Genomic DNA, 19,128 nt, shown 5'->3' with positions numbered 1-19,128 from the left:
TCCAAAAGGTTCTTGTCCAACCCACTGCCCAAGCAAGAGACCCTGCACCACTTCTGACAAATGGTTAAGATCCTTCTCCCTCCTAAAAAAAAAAAAAATCACAGCCGGGTGGGGCGGGGGGGGGAGAGAAAGAGGCGTTTTTGGCAGTCCTCCCGAAAGGCCGAGCTCCAGTTTGCTGACCAAATGCGGACTGGCAGCCAAGCGTCCCCGCGAGTTCAGAGCTCGCTTCCCTCCACCCTCCCGAAGCTGCCTAGCCAATGAAAGAGTCCAGACGGACGCGCGTGACGTCAAGCAGGAGGAAGCCAACCAAGGGGACTCGCTGCTGTCATCTTGGACACTTTCTCTTTCGTTCGAGGGGTAGCAAAGTTTTCCGGGCGTTCCAGACCGCTGGGAGACCCGCCGCCGCCGCCGCCGCGCGCTTTGAAGGCCCCCCCGTCCCCCGGGCGCGCGTGGGAAAGCGCCTTTTGTCCCCGCCCCCACCGCTGAAGGGGTCGCCCATGGAGCTGGAGGAGGAGGAGATGCAGCCGGACAGCCTGGAAGGGTGGGTGGCCATCAAGGAGAACCTTTTCGGCCAGCCCGAGCCGCCCCACAAGCTGCGCTTCTTGGTGGCTTGGAACGCCGTGGAGAGCAAGTTCGCGGTGACTTGTCACAACCGGACTTTGCAAGAACGAGCCGGCGGGGAGAAGGAGGGAAAGGAGGAGGAGGAGGAGGAGGAAGACGAAGAAGAAGGGGAGGCCGGCGATGAGCAGCGGCTGAGCTGGGCCGGCTTGTACTCCCCGCAGGCCTTGGCGGGCGTCCACCGGCAGCTGGCGGCTTTGAACCAGCAGCTGGAGCCCTGCTTCCCCGCGCTGCCCCCCGCGCTGAGCGGTCCCAGCGGGTTCTGGGCGCTGCTGTTCCCCAGCTGCCCGGTGTTGGGGGAGACGGAGCTGGAGACCCTGTGCCGGCGCTTGGAAGTCTACTTTGGCTGGGCCTTGGAAGTCTGCGGACGGAAGACGCTCCTGGATGCGCTCTTCGCCCACGACCAGGAGGAGGAAGAGGAGTATTTCGAAAACTTGCAGGAGTTCCGGAGGAAAAGTCTCAAGGGGCGGCTGACGGCGGCCAAGGAGACCTTGAGAGGGGTACGGCATTGAAGGACGAGGAGGGAGGGAGGGAGGGAGGGACGGGTCACTGCACAACGCATCCCTCGCAAAAAGGGGCGGCGGGGGGTAAGGAGGAGGCTTGTAGTAAGAGGGGCTCTGGGGGGGCTTTTGTTTCCCTACCCAGATGGGCTAAAAAGCAACCCACCCTGAAAGTTAATCCAGATCTGGGGGCTCCAACCTTGGCAACTTTAAGACTTGTGGACTTCAACTCCCAGAGTTCCTCAGCCAAAATTCTGGGAGTTGAAGTCCACACATGTCTTAAAATTGCCAAGTTTGGAGACCTCTGATTTAAAGTTTGGTTCTTTCAAGCTTTGCTGGCTGAAGAACTCTGGGAGTTGAAGTCCACAAGCCTTAAAGTTGCCAAGGTTGGAGAGCCCTGATCCAGATTGTTGCGTGAGTCCAGCTGCACAGGAGTACAGTTGTTTTCCCCGCCTGTGAACTACAGTTCCCAGCATCTTTAGGAATAGTGAGTAATACTGAGAGACGCCAGCAGTTGTAGCTCAGCAACTGTGGCGTGCTACCAGTTGCCCTTTTCTTGCCAAGGGGTTTCTCAGCTTTGGGACGTCTATGAGGAATGGACTTCAATGCCCAGAATTCCCCCAGCTGGTGGTGGAAGTTGGAAGTCCGTCCTTCTTAAAATCCCTAAGCTTGAGAAACACAACAATGGGTCTTTAAACTACCTTTATGAAGCAGACGCTCCTGAGCCAAAGCAAAAGAAAGCACAGGACTTTAACCCTGACAAAGTCTTTCGTTAAGAGCACAGTCTGGCCTCCCTGACTGACAGGTTCCTTTTCGACTTCCATTCCTCTTCATCTGTATCCCATGCATTTGTGGCGAGAGCGTAGCCCATCGGCAGATGGGCTTCACCTCAACCAAATCTGGCAGAAGGTTGGTTTGGATGTGGGGATGTTTTGAACATCTAGAACAGTTAACATTTCTTTGGAGCTTCGTGGTCTGGTGACATGCTGCTCTCGAACATGGAACCCTATAAATTAGGAGTCTCCAACCTTGGCAACTTTAGTTTAGTTTAGTTTACTTTATTGTCACTGCACCTACAACAAAATCAAGCACCATCTTCAGTGCACATCATGACCATGAAAATAAACACAAACATACATCCTTCACACTTCACACATTGAATTGAAAACCCCTGACATCGCACCAACACTGCACTATACAGCAGAATTCAAGAGAGCTACTGCCCTGGGATAGAAACTGTTTTTCAGCCTATTTGTCCTTGTTTTTATTATTCTGCACCGTCTGCCAGATGGTAATTGTTCAAAAAAAGGGTTCCCAGGATGAGGTGGATCTTTGAGAATGTTTTGAACTTTCTTAAGGCAGCGGGAGCTATAAAGCTCTTCCAAAGAGGGGAGAGGGCAACCAGTGATCTTCTGGGCAATGTCATTAACCTCTGGAGTGCTGTCCTATCTGCCCCTGTGCAATTGGCAAACCATACACAGGTGCAGTAGTTAAAACGCTCTCTATGGTGCAGCAGTAGAAGGTCACCAGCAGTTTCTCATTCAGTTGTTGTTTTCTGAGAAGTCTCAGGTAGTATAATCTCTGCTGGGCCCTTTTGATCAGGGCTGCAATGTGGGCACCCCAGGTCAAGTCCTCTTTTAGGGTAACACCCAGAAACTTAAAACTGGCCACTTGCTCCACTCGGTCTCTACTGATAAGCAAGGGCTGGATGTCTGATCTGTTCCTTCTATAATCCACTATAAACTCCTTGGTCTTATTGGTGTTGAGGACCAAGTTGTTGTCTCCATACCACGAAAGCAACTGGTCCACCTCATCTCGGTAGGCAGACTTATTCCCCCCCACCCCCCAGAGATAAGTCCCACCACTGTTGTATCATCTGCAAATTTAGCAATAGTATTACTAACATGAGTCATGCAGGCAGTCATGCACATAAAGAGTATAGAGTAAGGGATTCAGCACGCAACCCTGTGGTGTACCAGTGTTAAGAATAAGGGCTGAAGAGGTATGATGACCTAATCTGACCCTCTGTGAGCGGCCAGACAGGAAATCCATAATCCAAAGGCAGATTGGAATTCTGGGACTTGAAGTCCACAAGTCTTCAAGTTGCCAAGGTTGGAGACCCCTGCTATAAACCATGAACATCACCTGTTCTTTCAGTGGGCAGTCCCTTTGCTGGCTCATGTCAAAAGATTTTACAGTCTGGAGTCTCTTGCCAGTTTTCGACACAGCGGCAACATTCTCAGAGAAGGGGTAAGAGAGAACAAAGGAAAAACTTTTACTTTGTGCATAGCTTTATTTAAACTTCTATGGTATCTTATTCTCCCTGTTAGATTTTCCATGCCTGTGAAAAGTTAGCAAGGCAGGAAGAACAGAGTATACTGTCTTCTCCTTAAAAAAAAAACAACCTCAGTATCCAGTCTCCCTTGCAAAAAGGAGAACTGCTGGTTGATTCTCAAATAAATTCTCTTTATTATCGTCTTGGTAGGTTCTCCATAAGCACAAAGATGCTGATAAGCTGGTAGATTTAATGGAGCTGTACAAGGAGGAAGATGAAGCTTATTGGGAGCTGGTGACCGTGGCAACCGAATTCTATCAATATTTATTGCTACCGTTCCGAGACATGAGAGAACTGGCCACGTTATACAGACTTGAGATTCTGGTAAGTTTCTTTTTCTACTCTTTCAAAAAAACCCACCATATTCCAAGACTTAAGGAGGTACATACTTAGAATAGAATATAATAACAAAGTTGGACGGGACCTTGGAGGCCTTCTAGTCCAACCCCCTGCTTAGGCAGGAAACCCTACACTGCTTCAGACAAATGGTTGTCCAAACTCTTCTTAAAAACTTCCAGTGTTGGAGCATTCACAACTTCTGGAGGCAAGTTGTTCCATTGACTAATTGTTGATTTCTCCTTAAGTTGCTTCTCTCCTTGATTAGATTCCACCCATTGCTTCTTGTCCTGCCCTCAGGAGCTTTGGAGAATAGATTGACTCCCTCTTCTTTGGGGCAGCCCCTGAGATACTGGGACATTTCCATCATGTCACCCCTAGTCCTTCTTTTCACTGGACTAGACATACCAGGATTTCAACAGTATAGCTTTTCATATAAAATATCCCTCCAGAAATTTGGGTTTTTGTACAAAAGATAATAATGCAAGAAAATTTATATCACCTTTTCATCTAGATGTTCTGCTTTTGAGTTTTTGAGTTTCTTCATCTGGCAAAATTAAAAATCCAAGGTAGATGTGAGAAAAAGAACTGGGGCTTAAAATGCACCAGCACCAAATAAAAGTTTGGTCTGGGGGTAGGGAGTCTATGGCCCTCCATGTTTTGTCAATCATTCCCCTGGAGATCAATTTCTGGTGGTCCTACCATCCATGAAGTCAAGCTCTGCTGATAGAGTTAGAAATCTCATGGGAAACAAGCCCATTTGTCTGTGAGAAAACTAAATTTTGTTTCTTGAAGCTGAACATATACACGTTGACTTCAAACAATAAACTTTTCTAGGATAAGCCATTCAACTGTAATATATGGGCCACAAGAATCTGAACAGATCTCCCAAGCTTGTCCCAAGAGGCAACTGGACTTTCTTGGCCTTTTTTTTTTCCTTGAAAACATTTCACTTGTGATCCAAGAACCTTCTTCAGTTCTGACTGACTCTGAGGATACCAATAAACCCCCCAATGGCCTCAACAGCTCCCAGAGAGCTGACAGCCAACCTTCAGAGTGCTAGCAACCAGATGACTGCAAAGAATGTAACTCCTTTCATCCCTCACCATTCAGTCAGAGCTGTTCTGACCCAAACCTGGTTCCAAGAGAGCAAACACAAGACAAAGGCAGCAGCACAACCTTTTAATGTTTCATCTGAATTTTGTTTCTTCACAGATAAAAGGCTGCTTCCAACTAATTAGCTCTGACAAGAAAGAGCCTTGCCAAGTTTTTGCAAGGCTGCCATAAAAACAACAGAGAAGAAATAGTTTACAACACAAGAGACTTCAAATAGCAACTGTAATGTCCACAAGGCTGAGTTTCAAAACGTCTTTGCTTCCTGCAAAGAACATTTGCTTCACAGCTGGCTTTTATCCTCTTGAGGGAGAGGCCATTACCTTGCAGCCTTACTCCTGAGTCACCCATGCAGCTGCTCTTTGCTGCGAGCAATCCTGAGTGCACGCACACTTGGCACAGGCTCCTCGGGAATCTTCTCATTGCTGCTGCAATCTCTGAAGGCAGCAGTCCACTCCCTAATGGTCCTGGCCCCTCATCTGAGTCTTCGCTCTCCTCAGCCGTCCGCACCTGCTGCCGACTAACCACAACAAGAACTGAAGAAGCTTCTTGGATGAGAAGCGAAATGTTTTCAAGGAAAAAAAACAACCCCCTAGAAAATCTAGGGGCCTTTTGGAAAAGCACTTTGGGACACCCATGAGCATTGGATGATTGAGAATCTTCGGAGACACGTCTCAGCCTTGAAACCTGCTTTCCTTTTGCATAGGGCACAAGTGCTGAATGGAGCTGTATTCATAGATGAATGCAGGTTCTAAGTGGAGGCTCTTGGTTTTGGGGAATTGACGGTCAACACCGCTTTGAACAGAGGTGTTAAAATGTCTATCCTTGCAGAAATCCTTGCAGGCCAACCGTCTGGGCCCCAAGAGGATAGAAGCTTTGCAGAAAGAAGCCAAGGAGTGGACAGACCAGGCTGAGGAAGCCGTGTGCTCCATTCGAAACATCACAGTTGGCTACTTCAAAGAAACCGTGACGGCGCTCGCAGGTGAGACAGAAAGAAGCAAAACAGACTTTCATCAACAACAAAAAATCTATAGTGGTGGCCCTGGTGGCAGTGTAGGCCGGGGTAGGAGAGTAGGCACAACCCAAAATATGGTATATGGAAAAACCGGTGCATTTTGAATCTGTTGCTAACCGTCTCCTAAATACAGTATATTAAAAACAAGAGATGCTCCATTCATTAGCAATTTGTAATAATTTATTTCCTCAGCAACTCTTAGTTTCCTAGTTGTTTCTCTTCCTCCTTCTCCTCCTCCTCCTCCCCCGCCCTCCTCCTCCTCCTCTCCTCCTCCTCCTCCTCCTCCTCCTCCTCCTCCTCCTCCTCCTCCTCCTCCAATACAAAATTCTGATTCTTGCCTTTCTTGTGATTGTTAATCGATGCTGTTGTAGTGTCTCTTTGATCTTTGTCTTTCCATCTTCTCCTGGGTCTGCCTCCCGTTCTTTGACCTTCTCTTTTTGTCTATTCCATTCCTAACCAATGTTTAAAATGAATTCTTAAGAGTCGTTTAGTTATTGGGCCATATCCTCTCCTGTTTTATATAGCTCAAAAATTCTTTCCTTTGTCCAGAGAAGGGAGTGCAAGATTCTTCTTAGTCACCTTGAAACTTACTTCAGTTTTGTCTCTTATTTGCCCACCAGCGATGCACAAACAGATGGAGCAAGATCAGAAGCGATTTGGCCAAGCTGCCTGGGCCTCTGCTTCTCCAAGATTAGAAAACTTAAAATATCTGCTAGCAAAAGAAACCCTTCAGCACATGAGAGCCAGAGAATTGGGCCTGAAGCACAAAACAGTTGATATCAGAAAGCAGGTAAGGCTGTTTCTCCCACTCCCCTCCGTCATATGCATCCATCATCATCGTCGTCTTTTAATGACCCCATAATCCCTTGCGGGGTGGAGTCTGGGCAACTGAATGGACCTAGGTTTTTACTGACCAGATGCCTTTCCTGTCACCGATGTGGAGGTTTTTTTTTCAGTAGATATATTCTCATTGTGCCCAGAGAGAGAAATATCTGCCTCTACCTAGGATCGAACTCACAGCCTCCTGATTGTAAGGCGAGAACTCCACCTTTAGGCCACTGCACCACTCTGTCATGTGCATCCATACTCTGGCCAATCCAACAGGCTTTGTGACAGACAGAGTGTCCAGTTGCTGTAACGGCATCGAAACTGGAAAAAATGGGCAGAACACCAATACAATGACATGCTTGCTAGACTAAAATTAATTGCTCAGGAAAAGTTTGTTCAGATGCTTTCTTGAGGATACTGTACATTCAGATTTATGTATTTATGGTCATGGACCAAAATCCAATATAAAACATCCACAACAACCAGTGCAGTAAAATATTAGAAAAGTACATCTCGAGTAATACAACTAACCTTAATTACTCAGACTTTCTTTATTGCATTTTCATGATAGATTAATATCTCGCCAACTTCTTGGAAGTTTCTGGGGATTTATTGCCTAATAATGAGCGATCTTCTTGAAACCCAATAGGAAGGTCAATCTGATTTCCATCAGGAGACTTATTTCAGAGCACCTCTTCCCACAACCTAGAATTGCAATATAAATTTGAGGATCATCATCACATTCCTACATGCCAGATGACCTCCCCTTATACAGGTGTTAAAAGGAGGGGGGAGGAAGACCAACTCTCGGAGACTCCAAATTTCAAGTCCTACCAGCTAAACCTCTCATCCCCCATTCCCTTGCAGCTGAAACTGATCTCAAGGAAGAGTCATTACAAATTCCAACCCGCCAGGCAGTCCAGCAAGATATGATGCTTGATAGTATCAAAAATCATCAAGAGGTCTAAAAGGACCAGAAGAAATGTCCTACCTCCATCTAGGTCCCAACAATGTCATCTAGGACAGCGGTCACCAGCCTTTTGGACCTCAGGGACCACCAAACTCATAATTTTAAATCCCACGGACCACTAATATGAATTTTGACTGACGGGTGGCTTGCTGACATTGGTAGGAAAGTTGGTCCCATATCCCAGAGCTGCATTAGTCACAGGACTGGCCCTTTGGTCATCCCAGAGTAGAAAAAGCAGAAGCAGCAGAGACCCTGGAAAATCCCCCCAAAAGTCTGCAGGAAAATTCCCCACCCCGTTTTCCTACCGATTGATCATTCTTTATTTGGGATCTCAGAATATCGTCTCCAGCTCCGTTCTCAGGGGGAGGAGAGAGAGAGAGAGAGATGTTTGGCTTCATGCAAGGAAAGCAGCAGAAGTCTTCCTTTCTCTCCCCCAAACTCCACCAGAAATGAGTCTTTATGAGACTTGTCACACCGGGGCAGCCTCTTGGAGCAGGAGGCCTTGCAGGGTCCCAAAGATTCATTTCTGGCAGAGTTTGGGGGAGAGAAAGAAAGACTTTTGCTGCTTTCCTTGCGTGCAGCCAAAAGCAGAATAAGAAAGAAGCGGAAAGAAGCAGCCCGGTGGCCAGGCGAGACATGTGGGGCAAGTTCCCCCCCTCCGCCCTTTCCCCCCTCCCCTCAGTACCTCGTGTTGTTTGCAATGCAAGGGACACAAGCTTTGTATCCCTTGCATTGCGGGCCAGGTGGGCAGTGCAGTCTTGTGTTCCCGCACAGCCTGGATTAACCACTTTGCGGGGTGCTTTGGAGATGACATTTCTCTGCGGACCACCAAAATTTTCTCACGGACCACCAACGGTCCCCGGCCCACCGGTTGGTGACCACTGGTCTAGGACAGCACCCAAAGCCACTTCTGTCCTGAGTCTAATTCCTTACTGTAAAGGATCCCGTAACCTCATTTCTTCTCGAGTGCTATAAAGTTGTCCGCCATTATTATCTTCACCTTCTTTCCTCCCAGTGCCTCATTTTGCATGTAATATTTGTGGCCTTAATAACATTTCCTGTTTTGTTTGGAAACTTCCCAAGATGGAGATGCTCAGTGAGCAGAAAAATGATGTGGCTCAAGTGGAAAAACTGGAACTAGAATATTACGAAACCCAGTTGGAGCTGTATGAGGTACAGTTTGAAATACTGAAGAATGAAGAAATGTTGCTGGTTACGCAGCTGGAGACGTTGAAGAGGCAAATCAAAGGTGAGGACTGAAGACAGGATATATTTATTGCCTGCGCTTTGCATTTTAATCTGAACCGGGCTATTTCTTGTTGGCACTGGAACTAAAACAGGAGGATTTGCTTCCTTTGCTGCATTTCTCCAAGTTCTACAATGCAATAAATGTATTTATTGAGGAGAGAGGATAAAAGTTTGAAAAAAAAACATGTCAGAGAAAATTGCAGTGGGAAATAGATCACATTTACCTATAGAATCTACCATTTAAATCTGACTGTTCTGAGTTTAAAGAATTCTTTTTAAAAATCATAGTAAAGAAACTACAAAAAAAGGAGGTTTTTAATTTTTCAGTCTGCTAATTGTGGCCCAGCCTTAAATCACTGAAATATCTAATTCCTCAAGTCCCAAAATGCTTTTCCAAAAGATAATTGGATTTCTTGGGTTTTTTTTCCTTTGAAAACATTTCGCTTCTCATCCTGAAGTTTCTACAGTTCCTCAAAACTGAAGAAGCTTCTTGGATGAGAAGTGAAAAGTTCTTAAGAAAAAAAAAATCCAAGAAAATCCAGTTGCCTTTTGGAAAAGCACTTTTGCAACAACCATGATCTGGATGACTGAGAATCTCTATAGACATAATTCCCCAGGTATTACTGATACAATCAGAATGTAGCAACAAACAAAATAGATCTTCCTCCAGCAGCATGAATGAAAGAGGTTGAAACAGGAGAGATAAGGATGAAATGTCACAATGCAAGCCCCGCCCCTTTTGTAAATATATCACGATTGTACCCACCCTTCGCAGTTGCCACTGTCTCCAGTTACAGTGGATGCAAATGGAAAACCAGTCATTACTCCTGGTATTGATCCAGTAAAGGTAAAGGTTCCCCCCGCACATACGTGCTAGTCGTTTCAACTCTAGAGAGCGGAGCTCCTCTCCGTTACAAAGCTGAAGAGCCAGCGCTGTCCGAAGACGTCTCCGTGGTCATGTGGCTGGTATGACTAAACGCCAAAGGCGCACGGAACACTGTTACCTTCCCACCAAAGTGGTCCCTATTTTTCTACTTGCATTTTTTCATGCTTTCAAACTGCTAGGTTGGCAGAAGCTGGGACAAATAATGGGAACTTACTCCGTTACGCGGCGCTAGGGATTCGAACTGCCGAGCTACCAACCTTCCTGATTGACAAGCTCAGCATCTGAGCCACCGCGTCCCTCTCATTGATCCATTAGGCACTAGATATTCTATTAGTGGATCTTGCTCTTGAAGACTTCTGGTTGCTTACCTTTCACCCCAGGTTTTCAACTGACATTTCTCCCAAGAGTTGGGGGCAATAGGTTGACTCTGTAAACCACTTAGTGAGGGCTTTAAAACACTATAAAGTGGTATATAAGTCTAAGTGCTATTGCTATTGCTAACAATGAGGACAATCAACCAGTGGAACAGAAGTTATGGGTGCTTCATTACTGGAGGTTTTTAAGAAAAGACTGGACAACCACCTCTCTGAAATGATAAAGGGTTTCCTGCTTGAGCAGGTGATTGGACTAGAAGACCTCCAAGGTCCCTTCTAACTCTGTTCTGATTGATTGAGCTAAAGGACAACAACTATCAGCAAATGTCTGAGTTTTCTAGTAAGGCAGCAAAGCTGGTAGGAGACGCGGGGTTGCATATTTTACTCATTGAAATCCTTGCCCCTTCCATAGAGATCCAGGATGAAGTAATTTACTATGACACCTGTGAAAACTCTGAGGAGTTAGAAGCCATGGATCGGGCCCTGGAATCAAGCAGTGCCTCTTCTTCTGAAGTGGCACAGCTCCGGCAGAAGACCCAGCAGCTGGAGACCAAACGAGGGATTATTTGCGCCAGGAGAGCTTATCTCAGGAACAAGAAGGTAACTAGTCCAGAAAAATCTTTTATGAGTTGGTGTGCACTGCATTGTTATAGGCCACCTCAGCCGGCCTCGGAAACCATTCCGAGGGGAGAAGGTCTACCTCTCTACCAAATACTTAAAAACTAAAACTGCCATGCAAGAAACTAGGTGCTAAGTTTTTAAGACCATTCCCCATTGTGAGAATCATCAACCTGGTCTCAGCGGAATTGAAGCTTCAGCTAAAGTCATTTCGAGAGTTGACAAAACCTTTGACAAATCTAGAAAATGTGTTGAGACTTGGGATGTGTCATGCCCCTGTCGGAGTCTGAATCCGAGGAGGAAGACAAACAGCTGACAGGGAGTGGGAGTGTGGCTCCGTTGGCTGTGGAGGAAACTGGGGAAGGGCAAAGTCCGGCTGGGCAGAGATAGAACAAGGGAGAGGGAGTTCAGAGGAAGACCCAGGCCCACCCCCACTTCATCCTAGGGCATGCAGGGAGGAACGGAGAAGAGAGCAACGTGGGTTGCATGGCTTATGGGGAAGGAAAGGGCCCTGGTTCCCTTCATCAGTCACAGCTGGGAAGAGAGTTTAAAAGAGATGCATACTGAGTGTGGCAGCTGCTGGGAGCAAGAATTCCAAACTGTGTTGAGTTATTGCCGTGCCTTCAGGTCTGGAATTCTTGCTCTTGCAATTACCTCATTTTTGCCTTGATTGGACTTATAGTTACAGTTTTTGTTGACCATGTTTTGGACTTGATTCTCTTGAGCCAAAGGCTGCTCCTGGGAGTGAGGTTTTCTCCAACAAGAAGGTAACCAGGACATTTGGGGCAAAGTTGGAGCTAATAAAGGGATTCTTATTATCTGACTGTGTTGCTTTTGTGCCACACCCCGGGTAATCACAGGATGCTTCTAGATTCTTCTTGAAAAGCAGAATTTAAGATTCCATCTCTGCTGTGGATTTCCTTCCTTGGGAAGACAGCATCTCCTAGACATAGCATCTCTAAACTATAGGTAGTTCAGATGTTGTTGAACTACAACTCCTAGTGTAATCATCCATATTGTCATGAAGGAAAGTTCTCGGGAACCAAACCAATCAAAAGGATTGGAGGATCACAGGCTGTTTGAGGATGGCTGAATTTGGATCCCTGTTACCCATATCACCAGGATTTCAGACCCTGTAGCTCGTGTTGTTGTGTTGTTGTTTTTAAATGTGTGTAAATCAAATACTAGGACCATAATTCATATATTAGAAAATGGTCTAAAAATATGGACTTGGGAATTGTTGGTTCTTTTTGAACGGAATCTGCACAGCTGTAATGTATGTGTTCTGCAAAAGAAGGCTTGTTGGACTTCTCTTAGCCTGGTATTGGGGATGGTTGCACAATTATTCCTTTAATTAAGAAATAATTATTAAGCAAAGTGGGGGCAGAGGGACAGCATCTCCCTTGGGTCAGGAGAGAGGATCAAAGGCTTCAAGGAGTCCTTTGTTAACCTACTGCTGATAAACAGGGGCTAAAGTACATATAACCAGTTAGCAAGAGTCTGTATGTAATCTAACTTCTTTCCCCATGCAATAAATCTAACTAATGAGAATGAGTTGAGAATCTGTTTTTCTTGGTTGGAAGTCACCATTAGACTCCAGCTTTAAGACTTGTGGACTTCAACTCCCAGAATTCCTCCTCCAGTCATGTTAGCTCAGGAATTCTGGGAGTTGGAATCCACAAGTCTTAAACTTGCCAAGTTTGAAGACCCTTGCATTAGAGGTTCCGTAGAAATTCCCACCCACCCCCAACATGACGCTGACCTACCAAGCTCCTGATTATCATCAGTTGGGAGAAATTCTCCAGAATTGCAAAGAAAGATTTTCTTTCAACCCAACCTGCAGAAGGCAGGTCTTAGGGCTGGAACAACTTTGTGCTAAGTTACGTCTTTTCCCCACAATCCTTTGCATGGGGGCTTGAATTGTATTTTTTAGAAAGTTCAGTAGGAAGTGAATAGAAAAGCTATGAACCCAATATTCTGATTCAATGGATTTAATTTCTGCCTGAATCTTCAGATTCCGGCTAGTGGAATTTTTGCACTGGTTTCTTTCCTCATAGGACCAATGTGAAGAGAGCCGGCGTTTGAGGCTCCAGCAGGCCCAGGAGACCACACGCTACTTCCAACAGCATCACAACATCCAGATTGTACGTATTAAGAAGTAAAGAGAGAGAGCATTCTGTTTCCAGTAATAACAGTGTGGGTCGATAAAATGTGGAATTGTTCTTCTGAAGGCAGTCTAGGTAGCCCTCATACTACAGGATGGCTACTGCTATTCCAAAACCAGAAAGACACCTATTAGGTGGAAGCTGTACTACCCCACAAATTAATGGGGTGTAGATGTGGTATAGATTGGTATATATGGGGTATAGATTGGCATGATGGCTCAGTGGTGAAAGATGCTGAGCTTGTCTGGAACTGGCAGCCCAGGTTCAAGACCCGAGCACTGCATGACGGGGTGAGCTTCCGTTCCTTGATCTTGCTCACCTAGCAGTTCGAATGCATGCAAATGCGAGTAGATAAATAGGTACCACTTTGGTGGGAAGGCAACAGCATTCTGCACACTTTAGAGTATAGTCATGCTGGTCACATGACCACAGAAATGTTTTCGGATAATGCTGGCTCCCTCAGCCAAGAAATGGAGATGAGGTCCATACCTTAGAGTTGGACACAACTGCACAGGGAAAACCTTTATCTTTTTAGATTGATTCCATTTATATGTTGCTCTTAGTTATAGACTTTTGAGTTTCCTGGAGCTAAGAACACAATCTTACTTTGTCCATTTGTAAGCAAGTTTCATTGTGGGCACTTTGGTTTTTTTCAAGCGAATACACACTGAGTGTGCTTATGAGTGGGTGAATATCATGGGAAATTCTAACACAACCATCATCATAATATTTATTTATGGTCCCAGACCAATAAATGAGAATCTAAACAAGGTAAACAACTGTTAAAGGAAGAGATATTTATATAGACTCGTAATGAACTGTATATAAATTCTAGGGCTGGACAGCACTTATTTTTTTAAAAAAACGTTTTATGCAAAATTGCAAATATAGCAACTGTCTATAACTCTTTAAAACAGCCACACCTTTTCCTGGGATTGCACATCTACCTTTCACAGCTGCTTTCAGGTGTGGCACATGGGTTGAGGTGTGGCACACTGGAGTTGAGACTCCAGAGCAGTTTTTGGAAATTAGATCAATACTCTTAATTTCCTCTTCTCTTCGCTTCTCTTCTCTTCTCTTCTCTTCTCTTCTCTTCTCTTCTCTTCTCTTCTCTTCTCTTCCCTTCCCTTCCCTTCCCTTCTCCTCTCCTCTCCTCTCCTCTTCCCTCCTTCTCTCCTTCCTCTCTCCCTTCCTCTTCCATAATTTAGGCAATCTGTTATCAGGCCCCCAACCATTTTGCAATGTTTGAAACTATTTAGTTGCACTGGAAACAGAGTCCTATATGTGTGCATTAAGGGTTGTCATTCAAACTGCAGAAAAGAGAGAAGAGAAAAGAAGATGAGAAAAAGAAAAAGGCCTGGATAAAGGAAGAGCGCCAGAAAACTCTGGAGAGGCTCAAATCATTCAAGGAGGCAAGTATCACCATTTATCTTGTCCCTCAGCACCCTCGCAGAATATTTTGCTTTGGAAAACAGAAACAAGGACTGATTATTATTGATCCAGCCTGGTCAGCCACAAGGACAGCATCCATCATGAGATAACAACTCTGGATTTAGGAACCGCCAGGAGGGCACCAGGAGGTTTTTGCACAGAATTTAATCAGCGTCACCTTGACGCAACTCTGCTCCTGTGGTCTGGAAGAGAATGAAAGCATAATGGCCTGTACAGGAAGACGATGAAGCTCCAGTTTCTACAAAAACTGCTGCTTTATTATCACAGCGGTGGGGGGAAATGAGCTCTTTACTACTAGTTGTTGCAGGGTTACCGTCACGCCCTCTAGATATAAATCTGAGTAAGAGACTTGCTAGAACAGATTGAAGCTCCACTACTGTTATGTACACCAAGTCATAAACTAAAGGGACAGGCAGAGATGGCATTCAGCAGGTTCTGACCAGTTATGGAGAACCAGTAGCGGAAATTTTGAGGAGTTCGAAGAACCGGCCAATCCCACCTCTGACTGGCCCCGCCAACCCCATCTCTTCTCTCCTCCCGAGTCCCAGCTGATCGGCTGGTCTTCTTTGGTTGCCCTGAACAGGAGAATGGAGCTGGAAAGCAGGTTAGTGGGGTGGGGAGGGAATGGGGATTTTGCAGTATCCTTCCCCTACCACGCCTACCCAGCCACGCCCACAGAACCGGTAGTAAAAAAAACATAAGTCCCACCACTGGAGATGAGGCTGGGTTGAAAGAGTCACAGAAGCCAGAGAGAACTCTCTCCAAGGTTAACACTCATCCAGCTTCACGTGTTGAAACAAACGACGCTGTTCAGCCTTTCACTGAGCTGGTTGGACATGTTATGGGAAGCCCACCATGACTCTTAGAACACTATGGGATACGGAAAACATGTCTATGGGTTTGTCTATTGAGATACTCCAGGTGATGGTTGTCCCATTGGTGCTTTTCCAAAAGGCAACTGGACTTTCTTTTGGGTTTTTTTTCTTTTTCTATATCTACTATGCATAATATATTGTTGTAACCATCCCCTTCTTAACTCCTTTCCCTCTATATTCATATGTTCATATATGTTTTATATATATATATATCTTCTGTGTTCGTATGCTTAATTTCTAATTTCTGTTTTTCTTTTCCAACCATTGATAAAATAATCCCCGTATCACATAATATTCAGTTGGTTCTTTTTTTCTTTAATTGCCAACGTTAATCTATTCATTTCTGCACATTCTAATATTTTCCTGATCACATTCTCTTCTATCAGAATCTTTTCACGTTTTTTCCCTTGAAAACATTTCGCTTCTCACCCAAGTTGCTTCTTCAGTTCTTAAGTCTTCAGTTCATGAAGAATCCTCTTGGATGAGAAGCAAAATGTTTTCAAGGGGGGAAAAAAACCCAGATAGTCCAATTGCCTTTTTGAAAAGCACCTTTGGGATATCCAAGGGTTTGATGGCCACCGTGGATCAATTGCAGTCGGCTCTCACCTGCTGTTTTCAAAATGGATGCCTTCTCACCTTGCAGAAATGCCCTGCGCAGTTGGTGCTGAAGACCTCCCGCTCTCAGCCCATCAACTCCAAGCAGGCTGGACCACGACGACCTCCAGCGGTTCCCCCACAAGCTGGTCCACCAAGAAAAGGTCCAGCTGCCAAGCAATCCAGGAGTGTCCATCCAACACAAGTCAGGACTTCCAAAGCAGCATCTCGGAAGCCTCCCAGAGATGTTCCCGTCCAGATTTTTGTATCCCCGCAGGGGCCAGAACCTCCCAAGGAAGGTGTGGGGGCACCACTACCTGTGCCCCCACCTCCACCTCCTCTTCCACCACCCCCACCTCCGCCCCCACCCCCAAGCATCCAGACTGTTGGCCTAAAAAGCCCAGGAGCCCAAGAAAAACCACGGCCTCTTGTGTGTGAAGGCTCCGCTAAAGAATGTACTTCTTTGGAGAAAGCAGATGCTGAATCCAGAGGCCCAACCAAGAATTACACAGGTAAAGAGAGAGAGTGCTCTTTTTCTTACACACACACACATACACACACACACACACCATGCAGTCCTCAACGTATAACCACAACTGAGCCCCAACATTTATCGTTTTTAACTTGTTCTACCTCAGGAACCATGGATGAGGTCTTGGCTTCCCTCAAGCGCGGTGAAGTCCTCCTTCGCAAAGTAGACCTGACCCAACAGCAAAGTAGACCTGACCTCAACGACAGCATTCTCGCCGCCATTAGGCAGGGGGTAAAACTACGGAAGGTCAACCCAGAGCCCAAGGAAGGCGTTGCGAAAGGTTCGTGCAGTGAACTGGAGCAGAGCATCAAGGCAGCCATCCAGAGGATTAAGAAGGTCTCCGCTGACTCCGACGACGATGAAAACGGAGACTGCAGCGGTGAAGAGTGGAACAGTTAGTCGAGCCGTTGGCCGGTCCAGAGCTCCTCAGAAGCTCCCGAGGGATTCTTCGGTGAGAAGACAGCTAACCGTAAAGGAGTGCCAAAAAAACGGAAGAGCGGTCTGGAGCCCAGCAAGCTGGTGAACGTCCCGCACGAATCGGGCATCCCAGAATTCTTAGCAACACTCTGGAGTTTGGGGAGCCGCTGAAAGAAGTGTGGGAAATGCTCCTTGATCAATGCCAGAAGGTTCCAAGCAGACAAGTAAATGTAGGACGAGTCCTTTACTGACACCGAGTTTTATGCTTTGAAGTTTGCACATTTTCTTTCCTTCTCTCTCTCTCTCTTTTTTTTTGCAAGGGAATCGGCGCTCCTTTGGGCTCTGGGCTGCGAGGGGTTTGCAACTGGGCCGTGGAAATGGCCAGGCGTGTATCCTCATTTGCACAAGCAGTGGGTGAGTGTGTGTGCCACTCACCAAATGCAACCGTGTGCATACACACATGCTTGCACGAACCATGCCTTCCCTTCTCCCCCCCCTCCAGTCCACAATGCTGAACCATTGGGGAACCGTGGCCTAGGGGATTAGGGATCGTGACAATTTAATTTAAAAAACCCTCTTGATTCCACCCCAAAAGTACACTACTGTATGGAAACAACATGCTTTTGAGTAAGCCTGTTCCAAAACCATTATTAAAATTGTCCCAGGGGAATGAATTACTCCACGGAAATTGCTCCTCAGGCGCATGGGACAGAGATAAATTATCTCCACAGGACACATTTGGAAAATAAAAAAAACCTTTTTGAGTATTCTTAGATCAGTGAAAGGTGAGTACTTTGAATACCCTTTTCTATGAAACTATGGTTTAAATAGAAATGGTTTCATTACACACAGCCAAGACAGGGAGATCTGAGTTGGTAGTAATATATGTGGGAAGGATTGGGTGCCCTTGTCAACCACAGGAAAATATGAGCCAGCAGGATGATCATTATTAATTTTAACGACCCCATAATCCCTTGATGGGTGGAACCTAGGCAACTGAATGGAGCTAGCAGAGTGTTTACTGGCCGGATGCCCTTCCTGTCACCAATGCAGAGTTTTGTTCAGCAGGTATATTCTCAGTATGCCCAGAGAGAGAAATATCTGCCTCTACCTAGGATCTACATCCGTAAAAAGAAAAATACTGATTTGTCTCAGCACAAAGTTCAGATCATGAAAAAGAATAGATCAGAGGAGAGCTATCAAGAGGATGAATTCTCGGAGCCTCTTGGGCTGCTGAGAGCAAGGCATCCTGAGCTGGGTGATGCACCTGGATGTTACCATGCCAGGAACCCCTGCTGGAAGTGTCTACACATTAAACGTGACCTCCTCATTGAAGGAAAAGGGTCTTATTTGCATCAGGCTTATTGCATTTGCCAGATTCCATTTTCATTACCTTCACCGCCATCTCACTGACTAGGAATATTGGCTGAGATAAGAAATAATGTTATTATTTAATGTTTGCTTTGTCTGCCATGGCCAGAGTCTTAAACTGAACTTCAACTTCAGTCCATGTCAGAAGAGATGGTAGACCTCATCTCTTTTACCATGTGTCACATTTCTGTATATTTCTTGTGGCCCCACCAGTGTGCCAAACATGAAATCTCTTTTATTTGGTTAAATATACTCTTGGTCTGTGTCAGGATGTTCCTAACATGATTGAGTCAAGACTTTTCTTCAGGATCTGTTGTTTTCCATGTGTTTGCAATGCCAGTGTTACGTTGTACCAGAAGGCTTAAAACGGATTTTTAATCTTTTTAAAATTAGCAGTACAGTATTTCTAATGCATCCCGAAAGGCAGTGATTGTGAAACTAATCAACAGAGTGTTATAACACAGGTCTATTTGTATCCACCAAGTATTCTAATCTATAAGAGGGACTATGAATCTCTAGACCTTGAGATGGTTTTCAACTGTAGCTCTCATAATCTCTTTTGCTAAAAATGTGGAGACAGCAATACCGGGGAAAAAATTCTCTTTGACCACTTTCTAAAACAGACATGGGATTTAAAGTTAATTTTAAAGGATTTGTCTTGTAACAAATATTTAGCTTTCCAATTTAACTTGGATAGAAAATCCTTTCAGATCTTTACAAATGTAAACTTTTTCCCTGTTCATAATGTGAAGGATAATGTATTTGTTTGTAAATTTACAAAAAAATGTACACCAATAATCAATTGTAAGATGCAATATGGTTAAAACCTATTAATTGGATGGTCTTTCGCATTGTCAGTGATAAACTTTCATCTTTGAAGA

At 45.3% G+C, this 19,128-nt stretch overlaps 1 protein-coding gene across 1 annotated transcript; it reads left to right on the top strand.

Moving 5' to 3' along the window:
* Nucleotides 1-291: 291 nt before the first annotated feature.
* Nucleotides 292-19,128, top strand: WHAMM (WASP homolog associated with actin, golgi membranes and microtubules). The gene is made up of 10 exons (XM_026709503.2): nucleotides 292-1,118; nucleotides 3,604-3,777; nucleotides 5,734-5,884; nucleotides 6,538-6,707; nucleotides 8,799-8,964; nucleotides 10,636-10,823; nucleotides 12,899-12,985; nucleotides 14,323-14,418; nucleotides 15,977-16,439; nucleotides 16,566-19,128. Exons 1-10 carry the CDS (start codon nucleotides 498-500, stop codon nucleotides 16,856-16,858), a joined length of 2,409 nt encoding a protein of 802 aa, XP_026565288.2. The 5' UTR covers nucleotides 292-497; the 3' UTR covers nucleotides 16,859-19,128.

The sequence above is a fragment of the Pseudonaja textilis genome, chromosome 13, assembly GCF_049901715.1.
Source record: "Pseudonaja textilis isolate UNSWEBS1 chromosome 13, rPseTex1.2, whole genome shotgun sequence".
In the NCBI taxonomy this organism is placed as follows: domain Eukaryota; kingdom Metazoa; phylum Chordata; class Lepidosauria; order Squamata; family Elapidae; genus Pseudonaja; species Pseudonaja textilis.
The sequence above is the reverse complement of the archived record's forward strand: the minus strand, read 5'-3'. Positions and strand labels throughout refer to the sequence as shown.